General features: G+C 33.4%; 3 protein-coding genes across 3 annotated transcripts; 1 reads left to right on the top strand and 2 right to left on the bottom strand.

Moving 5' to 3' along the window:
- The first annotated feature begins 1,348 nt into the window (after window positions 1–1,348).
- On the top strand, window positions 1,349–1,843 carry LOC143565902 (protein S40-4-like). The gene has a single exon (XM_077052736.1). It carries the CDS (start codon window positions 1,349–1,351, stop codon window positions 1,841–1,843), a length of 495 nt encoding a protein of 164 aa, XP_076908851.1.
- Window positions 1,844–4,131: 2,288 nt separating this feature from the next.
- On the bottom strand, window positions 4,132–7,289 carry LOC143565901 (uncharacterized). The gene is made up of 12 exons (XM_077052735.1): window positions 7,281–7,289; window positions 7,135–7,239; window positions 6,154–6,237; window positions 5,929–6,044; window positions 5,744–5,845; window positions 5,547–5,660; window positions 5,193–5,249; window positions 5,030–5,096; window positions 4,711–4,764; window positions 4,488–4,553; window positions 4,301–4,336; window positions 4,132–4,230 (listed from the first exon to the last, which is right to left on the bottom strand). The coding sequence occupies exons 1-12, from the start codon at window positions 7,287–7,289 to the stop codon at window positions 4,132–4,134; spliced, it is 909 nt and encodes a 302-aa protein (XP_076908850.1).
- Window positions 7,290–9,885: 2,596 nt separating this feature from the next.
- Window positions 9,886–13,003, bottom strand: LOC143565892 (vacuolar protein-sorting-associated protein 37 homolog 1-like). The gene is made up of 7 exons (XM_077052729.1): window positions 12,897–13,003; window positions 12,450–12,659; window positions 11,357–11,444; window positions 11,224–11,263; window positions 11,061–11,107; window positions 10,814–10,934; window positions 9,886–10,203 (listed from the first exon to the last, which is right to left on the bottom strand). The coding sequence occupies exons 1-7, from the start codon at window positions 12,908–12,910 to the stop codon at window positions 10,040–10,042; spliced, it is 684 nt and encodes a 227-aa protein (XP_076908844.1). The 5' UTR covers window positions 12,911–13,003; the 3' UTR covers window positions 9,886–10,039.
- Between the last annotated feature and the right edge of the window lie 2,613 nt (window positions 13,004–15,616).

The raw sequence follows: 15,616 nt of genomic DNA, 5'->3' as shown, positions 1-15,616 counted from the left end.
AATGAAATTCTATGTTTGGTTTGCATTCTGAGTGTTCATATATCGATTAAAATCGAAGCAATTGAAATGGTTTATTCCACTTATGCATGCACCTTGTAAACTTTAATCTCAACCTTTATGATAAAAGTCTTACTATTACACAATGTTCCCTTGAAGTCACACGAAGCATCTTTTACACACATAATGTACATATGAAACTAATGTGTTTACTTGCATTCAAATGCTCCGAAAACTCACAAATACAGCGTAAACTACAACTCGTGTAAGGATGACAACCACACACTGAAGAGTCATCTTACCGATTAAGTCCCCATGTTATTAGATTTATAGCTTCAACATAAACCTTATCTTGCAATAAATTGCAATACAGGAGATTAAATTACCTCCCAACTAACTGAAATAGACAACTAGTTCTGTTTGTATCATAATTTATCATTATTGATGTGCATACACACCACCGGAATCACATTTATGAAGAAAGTCTGGTCACACAGCCCCTTATATTTTTCTACAGCCTTTGGGTAACAATAACATAACCAAATTTGCGTGTTGTGCTTTGCAAATTGCAATTATCAACTCTTCACGGAATGTGTATATCTAAAACGAAAGTCAATTTTGTTAATAACTTTAAGGTATGCTCAATGATTTCTTAAGAAAGATTAAAACAAACATATTGACAAGTGGAATATATATATGATTGGTGAAAAATGTTGATGTTATGTTGAATACTGCACGACCTTTAATTAGATAGTTTTTGTGAAAACTCAACTCTACTTAATAATAGCTTTGATGAAACATTGAAAACTTATAACCACATATGTGATTATTAGCCCACACAAGTTTTCGTCCTACCGAATTTTACACTAGCTATGCTCTTGTAGTATCACAACTACTGTCAAGTGGCAACATGATTTTTCGAAGAAATGCTAAAGTCAACATGTGTCCGGTTAAGACAGCATAGTCTGGCCAGAGTGGAGCAACGAGGATCTTCAAATTAAAAAGTAAGATGATTTAATACATAACACAACGGGATTACGAAAAGATATTACTTAGATGGCAAGCAAGTATAACTTAATCTATCTGTGTACGCTCATAGTTTGATTTTTCTTCAATTATTATGATCTTATCTCTACACTCTCATAATTTCATTTCTCAATTATTACATCACACCTAAAAACAATTGAGACCCATATACAGACAAAAAACAATAAGTTTCAAGGTAAAAGACAACACACTTGATCAATCAATATTCAAACACCTCTATAAATAATAATCAACCAAAAGGACTCACACATAATAACACATCTAAATCACACCTAATTCTCCATCCTCATTCCGGCCAATTTCAATGGCAGCACCGATGACTTACAACCACCACCACCGCTACTTCTCCGATCAAAACAAACTCCACACAACAACAACAGCAGCAACAAACTTAGCCTTCGAATTCAACGAACTCGACATCTGGAACGTGACGTCATCGCCGGAATATCACAAAACCCTAGCGGTTTCTCCGATCTCGAACAAATCCGTACCGTCGAAGAGTAACCGAAGAGAAGTACGGCGATCGGCGGCGATGTCGTTGCCGGTGGATGTACCTGACTGGTCAATTATTCTCAAACAGGAGCTCAGGAATAATAATAATAATAATCGTACCTACGGTAGCGATGATGATGATGATGAAGATGATGAGTTTGATGCCGTGATTCCGCCGCATGAGTATTTGGCGCGTGGGAGGAACGCGTCGTTTTCGGTACATGAAGGAATTGGAAGGACGTTGAAAGGAAGAGATCTGAGCCGTGTACGGAACGCCGTGTGGAAGCAGATCGGATTTGAAGACTAATCGATTGATTATTGGTTGATTGATCCAAAATTTTGCCTACGAGTTAATTGCTAGTAAATTATTGTTCTTATTATTATTATTATTCTATATACTTTGGTTATGATGCCTATTGTTGATCAATTTTGATACTTTAAACGGATTAATATGTAACTTCGATTGCAGTTTTGCCGATTTTGAGACTGAAATGATGAGTTTTTTTGTTTTGATGATTTTTTGCATATTTTTGTTTTTTAGATTTTTGTGTGAAAAATGAAAACATTGAGAAGAAAGTTTCAAAGCGTGTTGACGTTGACTAATAAAGGTTCAAATAGTTGACTGTTGACGAATTCTATTTCATTTTGAGTGGTGAAGAGGTAGGTCCCAGCAGAGCCCAGTTGGACCCGCAAGACTCACCTTGAAGAGGGACGTCTGCGCAGAAACCAACTGGATCCGCAGGACCAGCCATGCTCAGAGACGAGACGTCCTTACGCGCAGTACGCAAGCTGGTCCCGCAGGAAATGCCTCCCGATGGTGAAGGACTCCGCCTGTCCCCGCAGCCTCGGATACAAGCCATCAGGGAAGGCCACCCGCGCAGCAAGGCTACACGCACAAGGCACTTAGCTCTCAATCACTCAGTGTCACCTGAAGGAATGAGCGAAGCCGGGAACAATCCCGCACAAGGGCGGGAGGGGGAATACTCCCGCCCAAATAAGCCAGTCCGTACGATACGGGAAGATCTTCTGTACTGTACCTGACGAGGTATGGGAAAAAGATCTGACTAAAGATACGACAGCTTATTGACAACAGTATGGCGAGCAGCATGCTCCTGCACTGTATGTCACTATTAGCCGCTGCCTACTCACCAACTACTGCCATACCACGTGCGTAGCCGCTAGTTGGTGGAAAAGGAATAGTATACAGCAGGCCTGGTCGCTATCAGCCGCTACCTACCCACCAACTACCAGCAGGACACGTGCGTAGGCTACTGTTGGTGGAACAGGAACACTGTTGCAGCCGGCCATACCTCCTTGGAAACCTACCTTCGGCTATAAATACCACAAATGGTATGACCATCTCATCTTATCATCTTATCATATCTTATCACATTATCATCATATTATACCTGATATCTGCTCTAGCAATCTCTTAATATACTTTTATATTTTAAGAGCAATCTAGTCTGATTCTCACGCCGGAGGGTGGTCACAAGGAGGAACCCCCCCCTTCTCAGTGACGAGCTCACGGTGTCTGTTTTGCAGGTTATCAGAAGAACCATCTTCCAAGGGTCTAACCCCTCGTGGGAAACATCTATGTAACCCCCAGGTTACCAGTAATCTGCCCGGGGTTCGGTTAGTGTTTCTTCAAGTGGCTTTCCTATTTGATCATTTTTTAATTCAACTAAAAAGATAAGATACAGCGCTATGAATGTGACATAAATAATTTGTAAAATTGTAATGAAGACATAATGTAATAATTATGTTATTTTACTTGGTATATGATAGATAAAGTGAAAACTAAAGAGATCCATAATCGGTCACTCCAAGCTTGTTAATAAAATTTTCGGGTTCAATGTATACTTTGCGATCTTCATATATATTTCATGAGAATGTTGATCATCAAAAACGATAATTTTGATACATGAATCTAACATTGTGTACCGAGATGTGAATTCAATCCAAATAGGCAACCCATCATTAAACTACAATGTAATATACTTACTATAATGATTTTAAACACATAAATAACTTTTAGAACGATGGACTAAGGGCTTTGTTTATGAGCCAAAGACAATCCGAGTACTGACCCATATGGGACGAGATTTTGACCCATTAACCAACACATCAATTTTGCTACATCAAACGAAGGAAGCCGGAAGATAGGCCTGAATTTGTGTTATTCAATTAGCACAAAGTAATATAACATCCCAACTCAAGTAAGAAAAATATAACCCGTGCTGCGGGTTTGGAACATGGATACGGCGGGGGTGGGTTTCCTCGACTTCTACATTAGTATTAACGTCGCGAGAAATTAACATCAATATGTTAATACAAATAAGCACGCATATGTAATATGTATATATGTGTTACTCTTTTAGATAATTGAACCGAGCCTGCCTAACAAAATAGCAGTCTTTCGAGCATGTTAAGAGTTCAAATATTTTCGTGGCCAAATTGTACACCGTATAATACCTATGAATAGATATATTACAAAACACATCTGCATATGGAGAAGATTTGAGCTTTGAACCACCTTTTTTTTAGTGTCAAACGATGGGTTACTTCAACGAAAACATGATAACAAAAAACAAGTTATGGTTTAGCCTCTTCTGCCCCTTTAAGGTAAACTTTATCCGCGTTGGCAAGCCGATTTTGAAATAGAGCCCACTCACTTTTGCATCTATCGTTTACCTATGAAAATGAACATCAAAATCTTTAGTAAAACCTCATAACCTTGAAGATGTAACTTTCTCATACTTACCTCTTGCCATCCATGTTCCGCATTGGGTACTTGACCCTAAATCAAATATGCAAATTATTAAGTTACAACCTATTATTATTATTATTATTATTATTATTATTATTATTATTATTATTATTATTATTATTATTATTCTTCCAAAGCGTTTATACATTTTGATAATGATGAATTTAATTATCTGACTAACCAGTGAAGGAATGACTTGATGAACTATCCACTGTGAATCTACTACACCGATTTTCTCATGTGCGGGCTGTAGGAAAAACACTTTATGTTTCAGATGACATGTTAACTAGAATGCATAATAAGTTGGTTATTTCCTATGAACAAATGAATAAATATTTGTATAACCTACTAAAAAAAGATATTTTTACAATTTATTTAAGAAAAGGCGGGAAAAGGGAACGAACCTTAACACATCTTCTGAAAGCAAAATCCAAACCCCATCCGTGCACCAAATCATTCTCCATGCACACAAGAAACACAAAATTATACACATATGATTAGAAAAGCCATTTATCACATTAGCAATCTAATTTTACTTAAGGAAATGCACTTGGGGCACAACCGGTTCGACCCATTAGACTGGCTTTCTTTATGTTATGCAGTAGGCCCGTTACCACAAATTGTCCCATTAATAAAGTATATTAGTTGAAATGGCCATCTCTAAACTAGATTAAAGACACATAAAATTTATTTAAAAAGAGTTTGGAGTTTTGAACAAGTTACCTGAATCAAATGCCACACACACCGCCAAGCTTCCCGAGAAAACACAGGAGCCATAATCTCTACGAATCTGAAGAAAAAAAAAAGAAAGAAGCAAATTCGGTACAAATCCTATGTGAGGTGCATTTTCATTAATATATATATGAGAGAGAGAGAGAGACTATACGCTGCACACGGAGGTAAATTGGGATCACTACACCATCCTGGTTTTTCTTCTGTATCCCTGTTGGCCGAAAAACTGTTACGGAATGCAAACCAAAAGTCGAAACCAAACATTTTCAAATACTCAAAAAACCGAAATTTTCAGGTTTGGTTCGGTTTGAGCCCCAAACCGGCCCATAAATGCAACTTTTTGACTAAAATGATTTTGGCAACTTTCGACCTTCTAGACTTGTTTTCAATGGCGATTGTTACAAATCTATACATTTGAGTATTTGACCCGTCATAGATAAAATAATAATAATAATAACCCGAATCCTCAAAAGCACACGGGTCAAATGAAATGAAAATGATAACTTACTTGTGGACTTCTTTATCACCTCTTCTCTTTGTCATTTGCCACGTTAATCCATTATCGGGTTCAAGGCCCGGTTGAGAAATCTCCAAACCATGTTTCTTAACTAACTTCATATACCTTAAAACACCATAAATAAACAACTTAGAGCTCGTTATAACACATGATTCATAAACCAAAAATGAAAATAATAATAACAATACATGTCTCCATTGAAGTGTTTGACGCCAAGATCTTCATCCCAAATGAAAATATAATCATAAGCTGCCACAATATCTGGATGCAAAAACCTCTTTGCATACCACCTATAAGAAAAGTGAGGAAAAAAAAAGGAAAATAAAGGTTAAAAGTTTAAAAGAGTAAATGGCAAACATGCAATATTTCATACCATTTGGTTTGTCTCTTCACACTGATATGAATTGACTTCTTTGACCACTCGTATCGATCCCATTCGGTTGTTCGACCATCATAGTGGAAAAGCAAGATTTGGAAATCCTCAGAAAACTAAAAGAATCATGACTACAAGTTACTACTCAGTATTTTCAATTGGTAAAATTACCATCAAGCCATAACATCAAATGAACATAAAAAGTGACCATGTTGTAAAAAGAACCTTTTTAACTGCTGCATCTATGTTGTCTCTTTGATCCCAGCCAACGGTGAAAGTTACCAAGTACCTTGGTTTATTCTTTAAATCCTGAAAAATAAACACAAATAAGTCAACAGCATCTATCTGAATATATAAGTCAGCAGCAAGGTGAAAGTGTACTGAAACAATCCCAACTGCAAAATTTGTATATATATATATATAATAGGGTCCAATAAACATTTATAAGAATCAAATAACACACTATGGTGAGATATAAGGGGTGGCCATGAAACCGAAAAAAACGATCCTTAACTAAATTAATTGAACCTAAACAAAAACTGGCAGTTTAGTTTTTATGTTTCATAGAAACCGAATTCTCAATTTGATTTCGGTTTGCATGTAATTAAAACCGAATGTATGGACTTTAATTTTCAATTTTGAATGTTAAGTAATTTATAAGAATTTAATAAATAACGTAACCCAAATATCTTAGCCCAAATGAATAATAATCAATTGATCATTAATTAACAAAAAGAATTTAGGCCCACATTCATTATTTTGGGCCAAATTTCTTTATCCTGCCCAAAAATTTTAAGCCCAAATAGTAAAAACGAAAAAACAACGAACTGAACCCGAAGTCCCGAACCAAAAAAAAAAAACTGATAACGAATGTTTTCAATAACTCAATAACTGAATTTTCAGTTTTTGGTTCGATTTGAGCCCAAAACCGATCAATGCACACCTTACTGAGTAAAAATATAACAGATTTTTCCTAACATATGACCTGAAATCCTATCAATGTAAAACTTATTTGGACAAGGGCTATGCTTAGGAGGTAACTTTCATGCTTAAAATATTGCACTTAACCATCATTTTGCAACCACCTAATGACCATTAATCATCTATGCTTATATTATTGTACTTTAACCACAAATTTATCATTTTCTTAGGATGACTAACCAAAAGAAAAATATTGCTTCACAATGAACATCTCAAAATACATACCTCACTAGGTTTTCCCCATAATCTTCGCATATATAAATCCGTTTCTGAAACTATGATTCCTGGAGGTAGAGATTCTGCGCCACGTGGATTTGTTGGAACATAAATCTGAAACCATACAGTAATAAGACACAAAAAAATTAATAAAAACAAAACATCTATTCTTTATCAAACTGATGTTCAGAAAATACTATACCTGAGGTGCTATGGGTGTATGAACCGAACCAATATTTTTGGGAAAGTTACGTTCAAAAGCCTTTGATTGATTTTCTTTACTTGTTTTATCAGATGATAAGTAAATGCTTGAAGATAAGTCAATCTGCAAGACATAAAGTCAAACCAATTGCAGATGCAAACGAACTGAGGGAACACAACCAGGCCATGTTCGTGTTCTTCGTTTAACATTTTAACCGAGTAAACGTTAGGACACGAGACAAAGTTTTTGTTTGTGTTCGTATGTTAAGAAAACGAACGTGTTCGTGTTTGTTTGTTTGTTTGTTAATAGTGCGAACTAACAGTTTACGAATGTAAACGAACGAACAAACATAACTGAGTGAACACTAACTAATAAAATGGACTAATTGTTGATTTTTTAATTTCATAAAACTAGATGAAACTGCAACGGGGCAAATTTTTTTATGAAAACGTAAACAAATGAACATCAACTAACAAACGTAAACGAATTTAAACACACAAACAATCATGAACGAACATGTTCACGTTCGTTAATAAATAGAGTTCATGAACAACTTCCTGAACGTCCGGTTCGTTTACACCATGAATATCCAAGAACTGAAAATAATCCTACCTTGGTGAGGGAAACATACGGAAAATTAACTCCAATTAGGTATCCAACGATTATACCCGCAGTTGTAGCTATAATAAGCCTCGCACCATCATTTTGCTTCTTTACATTGCCACTATACAAAAATAAAACCGAATTACTTAAAACACATGATCTAACAAACCTACAAGATATGAATATATGATTCTACACTTACCCTCGAAGCGTGTTTTTCATTGTGCTAATGAAATCCTGGTTTTAAGCACGAACAAGTTTCGATAACACATACATCAACCACCAGGATATAAGGATGTAAACAAGTGTAGAACTAACTGAAAAAAACATGGTTAGGTAAAAATCCAATATTAACAAAGAGAAGTAGTATATAACATAATAACAACATATTAACATAAACCGAATATATTTCTACATAAGGTATATAACATGTTTTCATAACATAATTGAAAAGTTAGGAATGTAGATAAATAAAGAAAAATGAAAACAAATAGGACATGTGCAAGAAAGAATATTAGCTCATATAAGCAAACAATTAGGTTTACCAAACACAGTAACCTTAATTTTTTTTATTTCTGTATACAGATTAATAACATTTTGCAAATTGGGGAAAATGTTGACAGTTGATTATCAGACTCTATAGTTCATTTCATAGTAGTTTGATTATGTATAAACACATATATAAACCGATCACATGCAATGCTCACAACTCACAAGGAACATGCAATTTTCGGATGATATATATATATATAAAAATTAAAATTCATGAAATTATATAACATAATACACGAAACTCAATCGAAATGTTAGGTTAGAAAATGCTTACAGGTCTGTGACACGTATGAATGTAGAAGGAAAATTGCATGGATTTTGCAATTGCAGCCAAATATTTTGGTTTCAGCTTTAAAATATGTCATTATTTGCTTTGATCAATAAATTATTTTTGGGACGCGCAGGTGGTATTTTGATTTTCATAATTCTTTGAAGAGTTGATTACAAGTTTACAACTGTATCATTTGTATACGTGTCTTTGAGGTATTATTTTTGCTATAAAGTTATGTTGATGATATTATTTTTTGTTCAATAAGTTACACATATTCTGTTTTGAGATAATTACAATTTGTCTTTTAAACATATTCAATTTATGAATCAAGTCTTTTAAAAAGTTTATTTGTATTATGACATGTTTGTTTGACTTTTATCCTTTTGATTAACCGGCATCCAAAAACCCCATTAAGTCTTTGGCATGTTAGGGCATTTAAGTCTTTTTACATATACCTTTTAAGTATTTATAATTAAAAAACAAATTAAATATATTATTAGAATAAGAAACTAAATAAAATATGTTAAACAAAAACCCCGTTAAGTCTTGACATGTTTGGATTTAACTGAGTTTTTAGATGATAGTTAGTGTAAAAGACAAAAGGCGAATGTATTTTGTCATATAAAGAACACTGCCCGTAAATAAACTTTTTAAATGATCATATCCAAAAATCACATATATTTAAAAAACAAAATTTGTAATTCTGTCTTCTGTTTTCATAATCTTCTTAGCTAATTTGAATTTTTAACTCATGCAAACCATTAATCATTTGAGATGTTAAACCTTAGTATTACCAATAGGTTAATGGTCTATTATCAAAGACAAAGTCATGTTATAAGAGGTCTAATACGACAAGAATCAAAAGAAATTCACCATTCAAAAAACAAACAAAAAAAACTTAAATAACTAGGTCATTATAAGGTTCTCAACATGTTTTATATACATCATACAAGATTTTATAATTAATAGTAAAAATAATAATAATAATCCGCTTATAATTTTTGTATTGATAGCAAACATGGAAGTACAGAAAAAGACGTATTGAGAAAACCTTGTCCATGTTGTTACGAACATGAAGAGGATATGTTCTAAATTCTAATATATAATTTTTTGTTATGACCAATCTATAAGACACCAAAAATCCTCACGAGATACAAAAGGTCTTCCATGAAACATACTAAGCTACATTAATACACATAAAACTTGTTTATTTCATAGTTTTGTTTAAAAAATGAGAGACATATTTTTTTTTCATGTTTAAATGTTACAGTTCAAATAAAGAACAGTCAACCGACTAAAGACGTCTTTGCTGCAAGGTGGGTCAAAGCTCGTTTATGATAAATCACACGCAGCTTCTTATACTTCTGAACAAATGTTGCAAGATCAATCTCCTTATCAAGAAGCTGCTGGTGGAGCCTTTCAGATTCCTCGTCCGTTTCATTCATTGACTCTGAACAAAACATGCGATTAATAAATAACTATTACCTAACTTCGAACCATTTACAGGTAAACAGGTCAATTTGGGCCATACTTTGCCTCAACGAGTCAAATGGCAAAAAACTTCTGTAAGTCCATAAACACACCGAACGTTCGTGTACATATGTTATTTCGTTTACATTTGTTCGAATATGTTCATTAATGGGCGTTAGTTTACGTTTATTCGTTTATATATATTCAAAAATATAAAAGGCCCATTATAGCTTGGTCTAGTTCTATTAACTTTTTAGACTCAGCAGCATGATGTTCACAGTTACTTTTATTTGTTGTTTGCTCAATTACGTTTGTTTATATTCATTCATCTATGTTCAGTTATGTTGTGTTCATTTACATTCATGAACCATTTAGTTATATTGTTAACAAAAGAACATAAACGAACACAAACACAAACAAAAACACGATCATTTTCCTAACAAACAAACATAATAAAAACAACTACATTCGCGTTCGATTAAAGTTAAACGAACAAACATGAACATGCTTCGTTCGTGTTTGTTCGGTTCGCTTACAAGAACTTTATCCTACCACGTGGAGTTCTGAGACTTTTGAAAAAAAATATTTACCTTGCAACTTGTGAAGCAGGGAACCAGGAGAGTAAGATTTTAGAATTTCAGCCTTTCGTTTGGTCAGTTCATTCAACTTTTCTTGAGCAGATGCTAACTCACTTGTTCTTATGATCATGCACTGTATCACAAGTCAACAAAAAGGTTTGACTTTCTTTAGATTATGGCTACAAAATCACATATATGATGGTAAATTTGGTGGTTGCTAACTTGCTATAAGTTTGACTACATGAAATGAAGAGATCACCTGGTTCCTCAATTCGGTTATTTGAGGTTCTTTTTCCAAGTTTGCCCCTGCATAACAAACATAATTAGAAAATCTCATTTCCCCTTCTTACCCCTTATTCAACTTCCCTTATTCAACTTTCTCAATTGAAAGAGAAAACAGAGAAGAACAAAAAAAAACTTACTAGCAAGCTGCACGGTTTCATTCCTAAGTTCATTTCTTACCTGATTAACAAAGAAGCAATAAACGATTAAAGGTAAAATAAATATGACAAAAATTATAAAAACTTGTGTCTGAATAATTAGTTTGAAGCTTACATTGTTTAGATTTTTCACGGGATCAATTGAAAGCAAAAATTGTTGATAAGCATTCTGGTCTGATAAAAGCTTCCGTAGCTCATCAACACTAAACCAATCATATAATGCAAGATACAGTGAATGCATGATAAAAGTATAAAATCACAAAAGACTACAACTTAACAAAAGGTTTCAAATAAAAATCAACATGGACAGTGTAAGAGTTCCTAACTATTAAACAATTCAACACACTATAATAATTGAAATAAAAAAGCAAATACATAAATATTACATGGCTCAACTGCTACCAATAAGTTCCTAACTATTAAATTCCTACAAATCAAGTTCTGTAACCAAAAAAATACTCCAGAAACTTATACTGCACATCTTAACATTTTCATAGCAAAATTTACAAATTAAACCAATTAAAAGTTAGAAATATATAATATTCATTCAGGCTTGAACAAGAGAACATTAAATTTTGTAAACTAAGGATGATTTAAATCAAGCTGGTAAACAAACCAAACGTACAGTGAGCCGTTTGTTTTTTGATTAAAAGAAAAAACATGAACAAACTTTTGGTCCATTTAGTTAAACAAACAAAGATGAACACATGTCTCGTTCATTCATTTGTGTTCGTTAGTTTATGTATTATGAACTTTGTTCGTTTATATATTCATCAAAAAATTTTAGGCATATCGCAACTTGATTTAGTTTTATAACTGTCCGTCCCTTTGTTGTGTCCGTTCATCTATATTCTGTTAACTTCATCTGTTACGTTCGTGAACCGTCTGTTTATACTATTAATGAACAAACATACAGTAAACGACACAAACAAGAAAACCTTGCTCAGTTAAATCACTTAATTGTTCATTTCCGATAGTTTGTTCACTTAAAGTTAAAACAAATGAACACGACATGCCCTGTTCAAGTTCGTGCGGTTCATTTACAAGCCTAGTTGAAGATTCTAAACGAGACACCTTAGCACAAAGCTTTATAAACCCACTCTGTTTAATCCTAGTCAAACTAGCTAATCATGGCAAACATCAAATATATGAAAAAAAAACAAATAAAATATTTACAGAATATCAACCTGTTAAAAAAAAGTCTTTACCTTTTATCTTTCAGATACACAATAATCCCAGCAGCCTCAGTGGGGGAAACATTAGGCCGTTCTCCAACCCGTTGCGCGTAGATGTTTGAGTTGGCACTATTCGGAGTTGCAGGGCGGGATGAACTCGGTGAGCTAACAACGGATGGAGGATACCATGAGTTTGTAGTACTCTCCTGTGCCCTCTGGTCACCTTGTTCTTGTTGAGAACCCCTGAAAGTTAACAACTGTTATTACTCTATTGTTTGCAGGGCTGTAAAACTAACATTAATATTATCATTATAACATAACTGAATCAACATAAAGATCCAAAATTGTAATCTAATTTATCCAATTAATCAAAAACCCTAAATTAATAATTCACACAGAAACCCTAAATTAATAATTCGTTGTAAACACGGAAACCCTGAATTGAATAGTGAGAATTTAAGGAAATAATAAAAGGATTACCAGAACTTAAACATGACGGCTGGTTTTCCGGTTGGTTTTGACGGTGAATTGATCGGAACAGCAAAGCGCGAAGAAAGACTTGGATGCGATGAGATGCGAATTTACGACTTACGGAATTGATTGATTGATTATAAGATCGGACGATTGGGTTTATTGACTTACCGGAAACGTGTGCTCCGGTAATACTCCGATTTAGGCAATTTTAAGGAAAATGAATGAATAAATAGATTATTATGTTGACCTTTTTGACTTATTATAGCTTTACACCCATCCCTTGCCCTTCCAACCTTACCCCTTAAGTTTCATTAAAAATTTATAAATAAAAAATAAAAAAATATTAGTAACTTCTTTGGTTACCAAGGTTTTCGATAACTAGGTTTTCTATGCTTTATATTTTTTTTATTTTTTTGTAACACTCTTATTAATTATAACTAACGATTTTTGAACCTTGAATGTGGAACTACTCACATGTTAGACATGTGAGGGTATTTTAGTCATTTTCAATATAAATAAAGTTAAAGACTGTTTTAATTCTTGTGATTTGACACTAATAATCTTTTGGTCCAAAATATTTAACTTTTGTATCAGTTTTGGTCTAGCGAACAAAATATGTTAAATAAAGAGCCATTTTGATCTTTTGATGTAAGATACAACAATTACCGGAAATTGCGGGTGGTTTTGTTGTAGTTGGTGGTGTGGTTTGGGTAAAGAGAGGCGTAGAGAGATAATATAACAACATTAAGGAAGAAGTCGACGGAGTTTGTGGTCGTCCAAGATGTGGTAGTGTTGGTGATAGGTTTAGTTTTGGTAAAAAGAAACATATAGAGGTAATATAAAAGCGGGTTTTGTTTCAAGGGTATGTTATTTGCATTAATACTCGCATACAAGATAAATATACTAAAATATCATTTTCAGAAAACGAGGCTCGTATTTTTTTTTTATCATTTGAAAAAGAGGTTTATCTAATCAAATCACTTTTCGTTTATTATCTCAACACCCTCACTGAATCAATTAATCGTTTATTATCGAACAAAAAGATGTTAACTTTGTCAAAGGAGAGTTAAGTGTCCATTTACAAATAAAAATTAGAATCTCTTGACTAATTATATATAACGTAGCTTGAATATGTACAACTCTTTTTGAAGCCCTAAAGAATTCATATATCAAAGCCTTCTTTTATAGATCGAGAGTGTTCACTAATGTTATAAAATTTGAACACAAATTTAAAATTAATTACAAAATAACAAAATTTGTACAATATTTCAAAGATGCGCAAAATTGTTTATGACATAACCGAAAAGACATAATTAATCAACACAAAAGATATTAATATTAATCAAACATACCATCAACGAATCTAAGAATACAAATATTATTTTTTTAGCAACAAAGAGTAAAGAAAAATAGTTGATATACGAAATTTATATTTAATTATGTTTATGTCATAATAGAATGAATCATTAAAGGGATTAAACACTTTTTTGAGATATAAGAACTCACCAACTTCTTGAGATATAATAAAAGGTAGACATAATATGATGAAAATAGCAATCAGGGTTAAGCTTGTGTTATCCATATATTTGTTATGTGTGGGATAAATTGCAATTTTATATTGACCAAATACCATGTTTAAAATGACATTAAAATGTCTTTTGGCAGTTAAAATTTGACATTTGGGAACACCAAAAGACTTGTAAACTGAACTTAAGTGTACATATGTTCTTCACTTTTAGTATGGGCGAATAGAAGTGAAGCTCAAGTTCATTTTTCGAATCAAATTAGCAACTAATTCGAATTTAGATACAAAATGTTGAACTTATGATTTTTATTAAGATTTCTATTTTTGTTATATAAATCATTTTATAAACAAAAGTTTGGTTTGTTTACACCTTACCTGATTCAGCTAACTCGATAAACCTGAAATCCGATCACTACAAAACATATTTTTTTCAAACAATAAATTTCATTAGCTCAAAAGCCACCAACTTGCTAAAAAGAAGCTAGCAAGAGGAGCACAACAGCAAAACAGCACCACAAAACACATTACAAATCAAGTTTTTTTCAATTCTTCCAATTCAAAACAAGACCTTTAGCTCTAATTGACTACTTTTGATCCAAAGAAATGTCAAAGCCTTTATCTCTCAAATAATCTTTTCAACGATGAGTCATGAGTCTCGGGAGCTGTTTCGAGCGCTCCAAAGGATCTGACAAGCCACCATCATTAACGATTGAGCCACCTTTTTCTTGGTAGCATTACCTAGAATACTCTTATGAATCTTAAAGAGATCACCAATAGTAAACGCAAAAATGGAAGAAATATTGCATCACTTACTTGAATTTTGCCAAATCACCGACGCAACAAAACACCTTGTAAATAAACACTCCACTACAAAACATATGACTTTCACCGACAAAACAGTCTGTGTGAGAATTCCGTCGATGACACTTCATCGAAATATAGTGTGTGATTACTTCACCTGTCAACAAATTACCAACGGAATTTACCTCTATCATATTACCAACGGACGTTTATCAATGATTACATATGTCTCGTGACGCAACTAATCGTTAAATATAGAACATTAGTGACATTTGGGCATAATTACAAACTTTTGGATCGTGAAAGCAATATCCTGTAAATACTGGTAAGTAGAACACTTAATACGACGCCGTATTCATATCTCCTTGTCTGATAAACCCAGAAACCCTACCTACCTTCT

This window comes from Bidens hawaiensis, unplaced genomic scaffold (assembly GCF_021521415.1).
Source record: "Bidens hawaiensis isolate Kalapana, Puna unplaced genomic scaffold, B.hawaiensis_p1.1 tig00022579_1, whole genome shotgun sequence".
NCBI lineage: Eukaryota > Viridiplantae > Streptophyta > Magnoliopsida > Asterales > Asteraceae > Bidens > Bidens hawaiensis.
The sequence above is the reverse complement of the archived record's forward strand: the minus strand, read 5'-3'. Positions and strand labels throughout refer to the sequence as shown.